The sequence below is a fragment of the Mastomys coucha genome, unplaced genomic scaffold (assembly GCF_008632895.1).
Source record: "Mastomys coucha isolate ucsf_1 unplaced genomic scaffold, UCSF_Mcou_1 pScaffold21, whole genome shotgun sequence".
Classification (NCBI taxonomy): Eukaryota; Metazoa; Chordata; class Mammalia; order Rodentia; family Muridae; genus Mastomys; species Mastomys coucha.
The window spans coordinates 85,635,413-85,650,220 of NW_022196904.1; the positions used below are offsets into that span (position 1 = coordinate 85,635,413).

Genomic DNA, 14,808 nt, shown 5'->3' on the forward strand with positions numbered 1-14,808 from the left:
GCAGTGGTTAATTTGGCATCTGTAAACTCTCCCTAGCCAGTCATCTTACAGCAACAACTAATGGTTTCTGGGGTCATTGTCACTGTTTATGGCTACAATCCGGTCTCTGGGTGTCAGAGTAGTGCTCACCAAGTACTCAGTCCCTTCCTGGGACTTTCAGGATCTCATTGTTCTCCTCATCTTATTTCTGCTCTTACTGTCTGCCACCCACAGCTTTGACCTGGTCACAAATGGCGGCATCTCCATCATCTTGAGATTTGAACGGGCACCCTTCATCACACAGGAGCATACCCTCTGGCTCCCCTGGGACCGCTTCTTTGTCATGGAAACCATCGTCATGAGACATGAGGAGAATGAGATCCCCAGCTGTGACCTGAGCAACTTTGCCCGCCCCAACCCTGTGGTCTCTCCATCCCCACTGACATCCTTCGCCAGCTCCTGCGCTGAGAAAGGCCCCATTGTCCCAGAAATCCAGGTACCCAGGCTTCTTGGTGACATTAGGCTATTCTTTTATTTTATTTGGGGGCAGAAAATAATCTCATAGACAATGGAAAAAGTTCAGAATGTGCCTGTACAGGTCTGGGTGAGACCCCAAAAGCCCACTTTGCCAAATCCCATAGTGGACATGGCATCAGGATATAAAGACTATCTTATATGCTAAAGACTGGCGCATGCTTCCAGTCTGCCTAGCACACAGGGGCTTACAATAAACTCCTTGGCTCTTCCTACCCGGTCTTCCTGTTTATTCTACTTTGTTCTTTAGCTTTCAGAATCTCACCTCTCTTGGTATTTCTGCTCTAAGAATTTATAATAATAGTTTCTATGAATAGGAATAAGCCATGAGATCCCAAGTATTAAGCATTTTAATAAAGAGTAAATAAGAAAAATGTAACATGAGGTACTTAGCGCAATGTCTGATACCTACTAAGTGCTCGATAAATTTTAGCTATTATTATTGCTAAGATTATTTAACACATGCTGCCTTTGTGCCAATTAAGGATTGCTTTGGATCAAATCTACACAGGCAAATGGTTTACTTCATTATCATTAAAGGGAAGTAATCAAGAAAAAAATGTATTTTAATCTGATGAAAATTAAGATAGATTCTTCGCCTAGCAAAGCCATTCTGAGTTGAATCTCCTCCATCATCCCCAGTCTGATGTCTGTAGGCAGAAAAGAAGGCCAGAGGAAGAGGGGCATAGCAGCACAGAAGCCCAGGTCACCTGCCTGCCTAATGAGACCTTAGCAATGTGCACGTGAATGGGTTGCCTTGTGGGTGGACCAGAGCATTTATACATTAACCTGTGTGTGTTTCATGCCTAGATAAGCAAACACATCTCTCTGAGCGTCCCCTGTTGAGCAGTTTCCTGTGTCAGTCCCCAATAAAGAAACACAACCATTTCTGAATTCTCGCTGTACAGAAAGCTCACTCCTTCTCAGAGATTCAGCGCCTGTCTCCTGTCTCAATGGCCAGGCTGACCTTTTGTATGAAATGCTTGTCAGCAGAGACAGAACTTGCTGGAGAGAAGTAATTTGTTAGTCAACCCTGGCTCAGCTCCAGCTAGACATCTTTTCCCAGGAGCAGGGACTGTGGAACAAATGAGGTTCAAGGTCAGACTCCCTTTACATTGCTCTCTGAGCTGGGTACCCACAGGTTCAGCTGGGGCACAAACCTTGCTTACTGTTAGTCTCACAAAACACATTAAAAACGAACTCTTTGTTTCCCCAGTCCCATTGTTGGTTGATGTTTGCAAGTGCTGGGATGTGGAAATTTTGATGGGTGCATTAACAAAGGGAAATATTTATGAGAGCATCAGGCCAGCACTCAAGCGCTGCTTGTGGCTCACCCGGGTGTATAGCCTACTTTGCCTGGAATTATAAACTGTGGCCTGGGAAGACGGCCCTGGATTAAGCCCAATCTATAGCATTTCCTGTATTTGAAAAGGCATCACAGACAAAATGTCTACACCCTTCTATAGAATAAACAGAACAAAAAGGGCTCAGTCCCCCTGTAAACACGGGGTAAAAATAGCCACATCACTTGAATGGACATGTTAGGCTCAATTGACTTAATGATCCCTTCTTGAGAAAGAGCCAGAGCATCGAGCTGCTGACAGTCCCCTGTGTTTGCCTTATGGTGATCATCTGGAATGCACCGACTGTTCCCATCTTTAGTCTTCTCTGCTCGTCTGGAAGGCACTGGAGTTGGGAGCCACTGTGCACTGAAACTTCCTCTCTGGGACAAACTGGGACATTGGAACAGAACCTTGTCAGGTTCTCGAGCACTGCCTGATGATGTGTTTGTTCAGCCTAATGCGGTCTATGTTGACTATCCTGAAAAAGGACACATTTAAACTACATCTCACTTTAAGAAAGCCCTAGATAGAAACCATCATCTATCAGGCTCCGGTTGCTGTCTACGTTAGTCTTTCTCCATGGCAGCCCTGCTTTAAGCTCTATAGGTTCCAGCCATACTGCTGTCCTGCCTAATGGTGGCTAGGCACTTTACATATGTGGCCTTACTGGTATTGATCCAATGAGGAAGTGCAGATTCCCAGATTTCTTGAGTTTTCCTGACTGACTAATGAGTCAGCTAATGAGTCAGAGCTGTATGTTGCTGAGTATCCTTAGGTGTCCTCTCAGGCCCATGATAAAATATCTTCATTCTTGTTGCACTGGGGAGGGGGCCGAGGCTCCCAGAGGTAAGTTTGTTAGTGCCGGCACACCATGTAGGAACTAGCCCTGGAGACCAGGCCTAGTCCTCCTCCTGCCTTTCCCGTTCTCTTCCCTCTCCTTTCTCTACCATCTTCCTGCTATTCTTCCTTCTTCTCACCACCTTCCCCTCTGCTTCCTCCTGTGCCTCCTGAACACCCAAAGGCCACAGGTCTTGGATGTCACTTCCCCCAGGTCCCACAGTGATATCTCTGCTATGACTTTGTCTGTGCTGTAGGCTCTGCAAGAGGAAATCGTCATTGCTGGCTGCAAGATGAGGTTGAGCTATCTGAGCAGCCGCACCCCTGGCTATAAGTCTGTCCTGAGGATCAGTCTCACACACCCCACCATCCCCTTCAACCTCATGAAGGTCCACCTCATGGTGGCAGTCGAGGGTCGGCTCTTCAGGAAGTGGTTTGCTGCAGCTCCTGACCTATCCTATTACTTCATCTGGGACAAAACAGACGTCTACAACCAGAAAGTGTTTGGGCTCTCCGAAGCCTTTGGTGAGTCTCCCCTGAGCACTTGCGACACAGGTTCCACACATTAGCAGAACTAAGGAAGCAGCTTCCCTCATGGATGTGTCTTCCTTCCTTCCTTCTTTCCTTCCTTCCTTCCTTCCTTCCTTCCTTCCTTCCTTCCTTCCTTTTCAGGTCAAAACTTGCTTGGGCTTAAGACCTCAGCCATCCATAATGTAGAGGATGCATTGAAAGACCTGAGTGACCAAAGCCCAGGCATGAAAAGTGGTTACAGACCCAGAACAGTCCTCAAACAGTACCATGGTGCTGTGTGACGGGCTAAGATACACTGAGTGCCAGGAAAGCAGACTTTGCACATGTTATCTGGCCACCCCACATCCAACCTGCCAAAATCTAAAATTAAAACAGAGGGACCAAGATCAAGCTAACTCTGTGTTTTTCAGTTATAAGAGCTGAAATCAGAACTTGTGCAAGATAACTGTCCCTCCAACTTCTAAATTAAAGCAGAGTCCCAGAAGCTTCAGAGAGAGGCAGTCAGTAGTCCTAACCCCTAGAAAGATGACTGAGGAGTAATAGCCTGTCAAATTCCTTCATCCCAAACCCTAGTCCCATTCAGTTGTCTTCCCCCAGCAGACAGAAAGGAACAGAGAAGCCAAGTTGCACTTAGAAATGGAAGAGAGAAGGGAGAGAAGAGGAAAGGAGTTGTGGGAGGCAGGAAGGAACTGAGAAGATCTCTTGAGCCCCTATTCCATGAAATACTATAGACTGGACTTAATGTGTCAGACACATTAGCACAACAATGAATCCCACAGCCACATCCTTTGGAGGATGCTAAGTCACCAACTACAGTGACATCCTAAGGATCCACAGATAGATGGAAGAAAACTAGATTCATCTAGATCTTCATTAGGATTTGCATCCCTACCCTGTGACACAAAAGCTCTCTGGGAACAGAAATGCCATATCTCACCATTCACAAACTTCTATCATCCGTCACCTACAAAAATATAGCCAAAGCCCTAAGGCCTCCTTCAGTGAGATGAGCACATTTAGTGCCCACTATGCAGTTTCAGAAGGTCCTTGCTGTGAGATTCCAGTGCTAGGGCTCATTCTGCTGAGATCATCAGAGCCAGAGGTAAGGTTCATAACTGCCACTGAAACGGGCACGTGGTCTAGCCCACTCCTCTGCTGCTGTAGGTGGTTAGCCATCTTTTAAGGGATCTGTGGACAATATTCAGAGGCTGGCTGGTTATTAGATCTTGTCTCAACCACATGGTCAGATGTCACCATCTAGAAAACAGTGTCCTTTCTGAGGAGTTACTCAGAAGAAATACCTTGTCTGTTTCAGCTGATGCTCTCCCCGACCTGAGCTTCCACAGAGACCAAGCTTAGGGAACTCATAATTTTGTTAAATCATAGATGACTGAAAACAATCAACTTCTCAACTGAGTGTTTTTCTTTAAGCATCTCCTGTGACATCACCTGGTCTTCATGACCATGATGTCCAGGGGATGGGTAATATTTCTGGATTGGACATAATTAGATTCTTACCTGATTGAACATTGTATCACTCTCAATTGTCTATGGTCACAACTAAGGCTACAGTGAAAAGTTCATAGGATACTATAGAGTTTGGATCCTCAAAATGCATATAAAAAATGCATATAAAAACCAACTGCTCTCCACACACATGTACACACACACACACACACATACATATGCATTCACATACATGTGGACAGTACCACAATGTATACAGAGCACTTTAAAAGATTATTCCCCAGAATCAACTCACTTGGGTCTTTTTTAACTGGTTAACTTTTCCTAATAATGTGCAGTTGTTCCTTAACAAAAATGAAAGTTTTTAGGGCCTAGTATCACTATGTTGGTATTTGGTATTTCACATGGTTCTAGTTTCCAAGTAGAAGCATGATCCTTTTTATCTTTCCTATAATAGATAGTCAGAGGCCTTGCCTTTGGGGCTGAGGGTCAGAGAGGAGACTTTACTCACCTGTGCTCTTTGTTCTTATGTTCCTGTAGTTTCAGTGGGTTATGAATACGAATCCTGCCCAGATCTGATCCTGTGGGAGAAAAGGACAGCGGTGCTGCAGGGCTATGAAATTGATGCCTCCAAGTTGGGGGGCTGGAGTCTGGATAAGCACCATGCCCTGAACATCCAGAGTGGTGAGTGGAATCATGGGATTCCTCGAAATAGTCTAAGGTGGCATCTTCTTTGCTATCCTTTTATCCTTACAAAAAAGCAAGAATGAGAGAAAGAAAGAAAGAGAGAAAGAAAAGAAGAAAGGAAGAAAAATGAAGGAAGGAAGAAAGAAAGAAAGAAAGAAAGAAAGAAAGAAAGAAAGAAAGAAAGAAAGGAGAGAAGAGAGAGAAGGAAGAAAGAAAGGGGAATGGGGGAAGCATACAGTGAAAACATGGGCTCCAAGGTAATCCATCATTTAGAAGGTTGTCAGCAAATGACAGATGAAAGCATAGGACATCGGAGAGACATAGGAAAAGTACTTCATTCTTTGTCATCAAAGCAACAATGGAGAGAGGATCCCTGAGCAGCATCCCAAAAGGTCTAGAATTAGCTTTAGTATCAAGTAGGAGATACCCTAAGAGAACAGCTATGAGTGAAGGGAGTGCAGCTCTGAAGAAGAGATCTTGGAGAGAAGGTCCATTCTCTGTAGTTTGGGCTGAGTGAGGTGGAAGAAAAAACTCTCAAAATTCAGACGAATGAAGCTGTAACCTGGAGTAAGAAAATTATGACGTCAGGCTTCATCCACAGTGGGTGTCACTCATATATGTACATTAAGAAACTCAGTCTTGCCGGGCAGTGGTGGCGCACGCCTTTAATCCCAGCACTTGGGAGGCAGAGGCAGGTGGATTTCTGAGTTCAAGGCCAGCCTGGTCTACAGAGTGAGTTCCAGGACAGCCAGGGCTATACAGAGAAACCCTGTCTCGAAAAAAACAAAAAAAACAAAACAAAACAAGAAACTCAGTCTGACCCTCTTGTGCCTTGGGACAGGAGTCATAGTGACAAAGTTATTTTCTACCTTTCATTCCCTAGGCAGGGATAGTAACAATGTTGTTATTAAGGATAGTATCAATGTTGCTTATTAGGGGTAGTAACAATGATGCTTTTTAGGAATGGTAACAGTGTTGCTTATCTCCTGACTAGTCTAAAATTGGAAGGATGCTTGTCAATCCTATAGCATGTTTAAAATAGAAAAGGTGAAAAAACATATAAAAAAATGTATAATAAAAGACTTACGCTGGGCATAAAGGGTGATGCACACCTTTAATCCCAGCACTTGGCTGGCCAAGGCAGGCAGATGTCTGAGTTCAAGGCCAGCCTGGTCTACAGAGTGAGTTCCAGAACAGCCAGGGCTATACAGAGAAACTCTGTCTCGAAAAACATAAAAACAAAAAACAAACAAACAAACAAAAAAGATTTGTACATTCCTATGAGTCTCTAAAACAGGAACAAAAGACAAGGACTCAGCACATAATAAAGTTAGAAAATGAAAATCCAGAGCTGTGTAGTACTGATAGAAAAGCAAGTAAATAGAGTCATGGGCAGATCAGGAAGTTCAGAAGTCACCCATGACCAGTAACGTGGGTCAGAGGTGAACAGAATGGTCTTGAAGGAGAAGCAAATGTCAGCAAACATGAGAAAAATTTGCTTAATATCCTTTGTCATCAGGATATGAAAATCTGAACATTGGAAAGCCTATCTTACCCCAGTCAGAATGGCCAACATCACCAAGATCAATCCAGGGACGGGAGTATGAGGACAATATATTCAACTTAGAGTTTATTTTCTTCAGAGTTAATATAAAAATAAACCTTTAAAAAATAAATAAAACAGAGAAAAGAAAACAATAATAGAGACAATACAGGAAAGGAAACCCTTATGCACCATTGGCAGGAATGAGACTCAATACTCCTACAATGCAAAACAGTATGGAAGGTCCTCAAACAACAACATGAGAAGATGCCCCAAAGAATGTAATTCACCCTACCATAGAGATGCCTAACCATCATGTTTACTGCTACACTTTTCACAATAGCCACATTATGAAACCAGCTTAGCAGTCCATCAAGAGATGAATAGATAAAGAAAATGTATCTTATATAATGGAGTCTTATTTAGCCATAACAAAGAACAGAATTACATTATTTGCAGGGAAATGGACAGGACTGAAGAAAGTAATATTAAGTAAAATAAGCTCGATTCAAATACCTTGTTTTCTTGATGTGAAGAATCTGTTTTTTCCCTCAAATGATGTAGAAGCAGAAAGGTATCTGTTTAGGAACAAAGTGGAGATCAAGGCTAGAGGAGAAGGAGAAGGCAATGGACAAAGTGAATGGGATTAAAGTACACTGTGTATATGAAAACAGGAAAAACAAGATGCCAGGTTTGGCTCTCAATATCCAAAATTCCAAAGTAATAGAACTATAATCAAGCTAGATTTTGTTTCTTACTCACTTGCAAATCCCTGGAGGCAGATTATTTTGGGCTACAGTCTCAGAATGTAAGGCTCCTCTGTTCTCTTTGTTCATGGTAACCCTTACTCCAAGGTCACAGTCCAAGGTGACTTCTTCAACTCCAGCCTGCATATCCTCGCTGATGTAGGAACATCATCAAGGAGAAGGAAAAGGACCATGAGCCAGGCCCTTCCAGTGTGGGAATGCTGCCTTGCAGATGATAACAGCATCGACACTTAGGAGCCACTGGCCAAAACTCAGATGAGGCTGCTCCAGGGTCATGATTGCTCCAGGCAGACATGTGCCCAGCTAGGTGTCAGGAATTAAGTTAGCTACAGAAGAGGAAAGAGTGGGTGGGCCATTGGTGGATAATTGGAAAGGCTTTCCTTGCATATATAGAAACTGTGCATATATAGAAACTTCATGCTCTGTAGAGAGAGTATCACATGTTATCAAGTGTATGCTAGAAACTAAAACTAGAGAAAATGCTTCCGTGTATTTAGAAAAACTATGTTATACCTCCACTCCACACTCTGTGCAAAATAAATTTAAATAGTTTTCAACATCCAAATGTAAAAGTACTCTAAAATTAATAGAAGAAATAATAAGCCAGTTTTAAATATCCAGAAAAGATTACAGAAAAACCTAAAAGGCACAAACTTGGACTTAAAAAAAAAATAACTGATTAGACTAAGTAAAATTTAAATTAAACCCATTCAGTAAAGGACATGGTTTGGGCAAAGACAGAGAGGGTGGCACATTGAAAGGAGATTCTTGTGACCTATAGGATCCCAGTCTCACTCAGGTACCACAGAAACAGGTATGGCAAGAGAAACAAAGGCTGTGGCGAGGCACAAATGAAAAAGGATAGTCAGGAATGAAGAAACCATGTAGATGTGTCTGAGAAAGAAGACAAGTCACTGAGGTCATTCAAATGAGTCCCTTCATTTGGTTCATGGGAAACTCAGGCCCCAGAGCAGTGTGAGTAGTAAAGACACTTGAAATCTCTGCAAGGTACAGGATCAGCTTGTCAACTGTAAAACCAGGTAAAACCTGGGTCCAGGCTGGTGAGCAGAGACTGTGAGCTTCCCTCCTTTATTTCAATAAGCATTTATTGGTATCTCCTCTGTGTCAGATGCTACGCTAGGCACTTGGGATATAGAAATGAAAAAGGAATGAACTCTACACTTGAAATTGTATTGGTGGAAAGAAGGAAAAGTAAGCATGTACATCTAAGAATCTGTGTTGTACACTGACTCAGACTGAGTCCAGGGGAGATGCATTGGCCTGAATGGTCAATAGCTGCACCCTGGGGCTGAAGAGAAAGCTCAGTCAATAAAGTTTTGGTCTGGAAAGAACCAGAACCTGAGTTCTATCCCCAGAGCCTAAGTAGAAAATGCCAGAAAAAGGTGGGCACTGGAATGATGGCCCAGCCAATAAGAGCCTATGTTCTTGTAGAGGACCTGGGTTCAATTCCCAGTACCCACACAGTTATAGATGGCTCCCATCTATAACTCCAGTTCCAAGAAATCCAATCCCCTGCCCTCTTCTGGCCTCCAGTAGCAGCAGGCACACATGTGATACACATACATACATGTAGGCAAAACACTATTATACATAAAACATATCTTTAAAAATGTTATGCATGATGGAATAAGCTTTCAACACAAGCCCTGAAAAGGAGAAGACAGAGAGATCCCTGGGGCTCATTGACAAGCTTGCCTAGCTTACTTGGCAAGTTCCAGGATATGAGAAGCCCTGCATCAAAAAATTAGGAAGATAGCACCAGAAGTTGTCCTGTGGCCTCCATGTGCACCTACATACATATCTGAACACATATGCACATGTACCCATAAGTACACATGCGTGCATGCAGACACCACACATGCACATAGGGGTGGTGGAGGATGGATGTATTTTGGACCTGCCCACTTCCTGTCTGTGGGGCCTTGGCTAAACTACTGGTCTATTCCATCTGTCACAACAGTGGTAACAGTGCTACCTCATAGGCCTAGAGTAAGAATTTAGTCAGTAAATAGTGGAGCCTCTCAGGGAACCCTGGGTTTTACTATGGTAGGACCATAGTGTCTGGACACAACCACATATACTTTGCAAAATCAAGATAACATTGGCCAACCAAAGGAAGAAGGACCCAGCCTCTGTTCCCTCACTTATGTGCATCTCTCCTTATCCCAGGCATCCTGCACAAAGGGAATGGAGAGAACCAGTTTGTGTCCCAGCAGCCACCAGTCATCGGCAGCATCATGGGCAATGGGCGCAGGAGGAGCATCTCCTGCCCCAGCTGCAATGGTCTTGCTGATGGCAACAAGCTCCTGGCCCCTGTTGCCCTCACCTGTGGCTCTGATGGGAGTCTTTACGTGGGAGACTTCAATTACATCCGTAGGATCTTCCCCTCTGGAAATGTCACCAACATCCTGGAGATGAGGTATGTAAGCGGATATCTTCCCTGTGGTTCCCTGTGATGTCCCCATGCCATTATGAGGCCCAACAGCCCTACCCACGGGAGACCAGGGAAGTAGGTCAGGACAGAGCTGCCAGACACTGAACTTTTCACTTCCCAGTTCTATCAGGTGCTGCCCCCTGTGCTCTGTGAGGAAAACAGAGTTGGGGGAGTGCTGACAGCTGAAAATGAGTCCCCTTGGAGCCAACCAACCTTTTTTTTCCCTATGTTTAACCAGTAGAATCAGTTACAACAGTCTTTTTGTAAGAACAAAGGATTCACAAGTAAATGTCACCCAGTTTGGCCCTGTTCCTTAGTGTTCCTCAGAGGCAGTTACCTGTCTGGCCACCATTGAGATGAAGAGAAGCCCAGGCTCTCTGGGTGGAGCAGAGCCACAGGGAGAGGCTGTCACTCCTGACCATGAGTGATGGAGCACAATAACCCTCAGCTGGGGAACAGCTCTTGAGTTTGCATTTTCCTTATGCCCCTGAGCCAGATCTCTTTAGAACCAAAGCTCTGTGATGAGGTAGACTCTATGGTTAAAAGGAAACTGCGCTTCAGAGACAGGGGAAGCCCTACTCTCAATTTCAGAAGATATTTGGAAAGTTCTTTATAGCTATATTGAAGCAAAAAAAAAAAAATATCCACCCATATCCTGGTTTGGAACCAGATGAGAAGACATGATTTGGGATGGAAGGGCATCCTCCAAAATGAATGGCAGGGCAGTAGGGCTCCTACTGTTAACCAGTGTGATGGTTCTATAAGGTATTATCTATTATCAACCTTTGGCAAATGGGGAAAGCAAGCTCAGAGAATTTAAAGTACATGATGTTCAAAATCCAGCATCTAGAATGGTGAGCCCAAACCTAGAAGACCATTACATAGTCCTGCCTCCTGGCGTGAGAGCCATTCTACATTGTGATGTTATTCTCTGCTGGATAAGCATCGTTATGCAGCTCACGTGCAAAAGGAGGCCAAACCACGCTGACTGGCTATCAGACACCACAGTGCTAAGAACCATGAGTGTCCATCCCAACACGGGTCAGCTAGAGAAACTTGAGGAGGTACCAATGCTGTGGGCACCCTAGAAAATGGCATGTTGGGCAGGGTGAGATACCTGACTCCAGGAGAATAGCCTTGCCCTTTTTCTCTGTGATGAGGTTAGTGCACAGGCACTAGTCAGGGAAGAAGATCCTCTTGACTATACTTGCTTCAGGCAGATGAACATAATGAGTCAAAGGAGCAAAGGAGCAAGGGTCAGCTCAATGTCACAGAGAAGCTGTATGACTTTGAGCAAACTTTAAATTCTGGGCCTCCCACTTTCACATCCTCCAAATAAGATATCCTAGTTTCTCTCTCTTCTTCTCACTACTGTTAAGGAGCAGGCAAAAGGAGATGATGATGGAAGGAATAAACAAAATTAGGGAAGAACTCGGTGTCTTATCATCTTGACATATCTTCCTCCAGTCTTTTCCTGCTGGGCTTTGTCTCTGTGTCATGCCCTCCCTAATTACACTCATTCTCCAGTCCCATGCCATATTTTGAGTAGGCTTTTGGTAGGTTCCCCACATGCAGAGACCCTGAAACAGCCAGCCTGTATATCTCTCTGGGTGCATGTCTGTGCAAGAAGAAAATCAACCTGCCCCTATCTCTTCTGAGCCCCTGCTGAAGCAGCACACCGTATCAGGCCTGTCCTCTTCTGGAGCCAGCAGCACGGTGCAGGTGGAGCTGGGCCTCCTCTGTGATCTGTAGCTGCTTGTAAGTGAACTCACTGACAAGGAGTATCCAATATAAAATGTATCAGTGTCATGGCTGCTAAGTCTGTATTTATTACAGTGTTGTACAGTACCATTGCTGTCAAGTTTTCAGCTGCTAATAATGCTTCTAACCCTGCTGCTAACACCTCGTTCTTTCTTCTATTCCCTGCTCTCCTGTCTTCTGTCAGAAATAAAGATTTCAGACATAGGTAAGCCAACCAGTGGAGAATTTCCTGCCTCTCCCCTGCCTTGTTGCATGCTGTATGGTAAGCCACACCTGTCAATTTCAGATGGCTCAATGACGAAGGAACCCTGTGTGGTTAGAAGCTGATAGGAGATAATTGATGCAATTAGAACACCCAACTCCTAGTGGTGGGGTAGGTGGCAAACATCCGAATTCCTTGTACCTGTGGTAAAGTGAGACACTTGTCCTGTAATCTATAGATGTGACAGGCTAGAGTAATCTGGCAAAGTACATGAGTGGCACCACCTGCTTAATTCTTAGACTAGCACATCATCTAGACTGTTGAGTGAGTTTCAAGCCATGGTGGGAAGTGCCGAGACTTTCTTACACAGGTGAAAAGTATGAAAACAGGTAGGGTCCAGATCTCGAAGTCAGAGCACTTGGAACGTCAGGGATCCCTGCAGAGGCTCTTCCAGGCAGAACATCGCAGTGACTTCCTGCAGAGAACAGTTCTCACACAGAACCGTGTCAGCATATAGATTTAAGAACTGAGCATGAGCGGACAGAACTATGGTTTGCACAGCCACAGGGGTGACTTTCAGCTGCCTGTGCAAGACTCAGACCAAAATGGTGCATGGGATGGGCCTATGAAAGAAGACTCTTTGGAATAGTGGAGAGGCAGACAAAGCCTGAACCAGCAGTCATTTCTAAGTTCACTCCCGTATGTAAGTAGGTGTGTGTGTGTGTGCGCGCTCATGTTATTTTAAGTAATAGTTCCTATGTGTGGAGTACGTGCTGCATAGCACAGAGTTAGACAGTTCACGTGAATACCATCTTATGTCCGACCCACCCTGTGAGATAGACATCAGTGGCTATTTCCAGTTTACAGATGAGGGGACTGATGCTTCTCAGAGGTATAGCCCTGAAATAATTGCTTCATCTCTGGACTTTCATTTTTATCTTGAAGTTATTAAAAATTACTATAAGGAACAAGGAGATCTCTGCAAACTATTCAGCCTTTTCAGGCACAGAGAGAGGTTCCCAAAATTGCTATGGAGAGACATGTTACCAGTGGTTGTAATAACTGTCACAATCTCCATTACATGGGTTTTATAATTAGCATATTACAATTTATTATAATTATGATAAGCATGATGATAAGATGCCGCCATCTTTCCCCCCAAGGGGAACTGAGTCCTCTTATAGCCAAGGATACATATAAGAAGGTAAATTCAACAGAGATTGAGACCAAAAGTGAAAACAAGGAAGAACACCAGTGATCAAACCTTAAACTCTAAGCTTCGGGGCGGCCAAAGTAATCATGAAGACATAACTGATGTCCTAGTTCTCACTGTCACCAAAGTATGGGAAGTATGCGCTTCCCAGGATAGAAATGTCATCTGAAGCCCATGTTGCATGAGCTTCATATGGACAATACTGAAGTGTTCATTGACCTGTCCTCTCCATTTCTATATTGCAGTTATGCTTCATGTATGCCTTAAATTAAAACCTGGCATCTAACACTGAGTCATTCAGTCCATGGTGACATCCCACCTGGACATAGCTGTAGTACTGGCAGACACAGCTGAGAAATCTTGCACCATGTAGCATTAGCTGACCAGCCAGCTTTGGTTTCCATTCTCTGCCAATTGAAAAAGTCACAATTCTCCTCTCTCTCTCTCTCTCTCTCTCTCTCTCTCTCTCTCTCTCTCTGTGTGTGTGTATGTGTGTGTGTGTGTGTGTGTGTGTGTGTGAATATGTGTAGGTTTGTGTGGTTGTGTGAGCTTCTGACCTTCAGTGATCTTTAGAAACAGCCATAGTATGGAGTCAAAACCAAGCCCCTGGCTTCTTTCAACCCATTGCTTTCTTAAGTTAGAAAAAAATCAATCTATAAAGTGATGCAGAGTGGAAAGGGAGACCCGCCCATTGCCCGCCTTTCCTAATAAGGGGGTAGGAAACCTGAGTTTCCACTGTAATCTTTGACTGGTACTGATACTGGCAAATTCCTTCCTTTCTCTGAGCCTCAGTGCCTGTCCCCTTTAGTGAATACTAAAGGGTTAGATTAAAGAAGTTCTAGAAGTGTAGCTTCTTCATCTGTCAGCTGCTTCAGTTTCTTCCAGTAACAGCATTTGGTTCCATGGGAACCCTGGCCTATGTGTGCCACCCCGAGGAGAGACTTATCATCTTTGACTTTTTCATTCTCATGCCACCTGCTCTCCTGGGCATCCCAGTAGTCAGGGTCCCTTCGGTATCTGCTGCTGTAGACCTGTTCAGGAAGCAAGGATACTTGTCTTCTAGGAGTTCTTCCCCGGGGACAGGAAGGGCTGTTAGAACCCTGTTCTTACCCATAGACTAACCCTTCCTCAAACCAAGCTACACATACTGTGCTAACTCAGAAGAGCCCCTAACCGTCATGGAAAGTAGACTAGCAAGGCGCAATTATGTCAAGAATACACAGCTATTATTCACCAACGTGAACATTCTAGAAATTCCTCAGGGTCACCAGATTTGGGGGATGAGACATAACTTAGATAATAGAGTGCTTATTTAGTATTCTTGAAAAACTGGGTTCAATTCCTAGCACCACAGAGATGGGTAGGATACTCTAGTCCTCGAATCCCAGTACTTAGGAGATAGAGGAACAAGGATCACAAGTTCAAGATCATCCTTAGCTACGTAGTAGGTTCAAGGTTCCCTGGAATATATATGACCATGTCTCAAAAA

General features: G+C 44.1%; 1 protein-coding gene across 17 annotated transcripts in view; it reads left to right on the plus strand.

The window, feature by feature from the left end:
- Positions 1-14,808, plus strand: part of Tenm4 (teneurin transmembrane protein 4) — a 702,050-nt gene that overhangs the window by 632,483 nt on the left and 54,759 nt on the right. For 14 of the 17 annotated variants that reach the window (XM_031387401.1, XM_031387403.1, XM_031387408.1 and 11 more), the window contains 5 exons: positions 214-475; positions 2,951-3,218; positions 5,232-5,375; positions 9,879-10,128; positions 12,089-12,109. In XM_031387401.1, coding sequence (XP_031243261.1) covers positions 214-475; positions 2,951-3,218; positions 5,232-5,375; positions 9,879-10,128; positions 12,089-12,109 — 945 coding nt within the window. The remainder of the gene's footprint in view (positions 1-213; positions 476-2,950; positions 3,219-5,231; positions 5,376-9,878; positions 10,129-12,088; positions 12,110-14,808) is intronic. The other 3 variants (XM_031387411.1, XM_031387394.1, XM_031387396.1) reach the window with 1 other exon arrangement.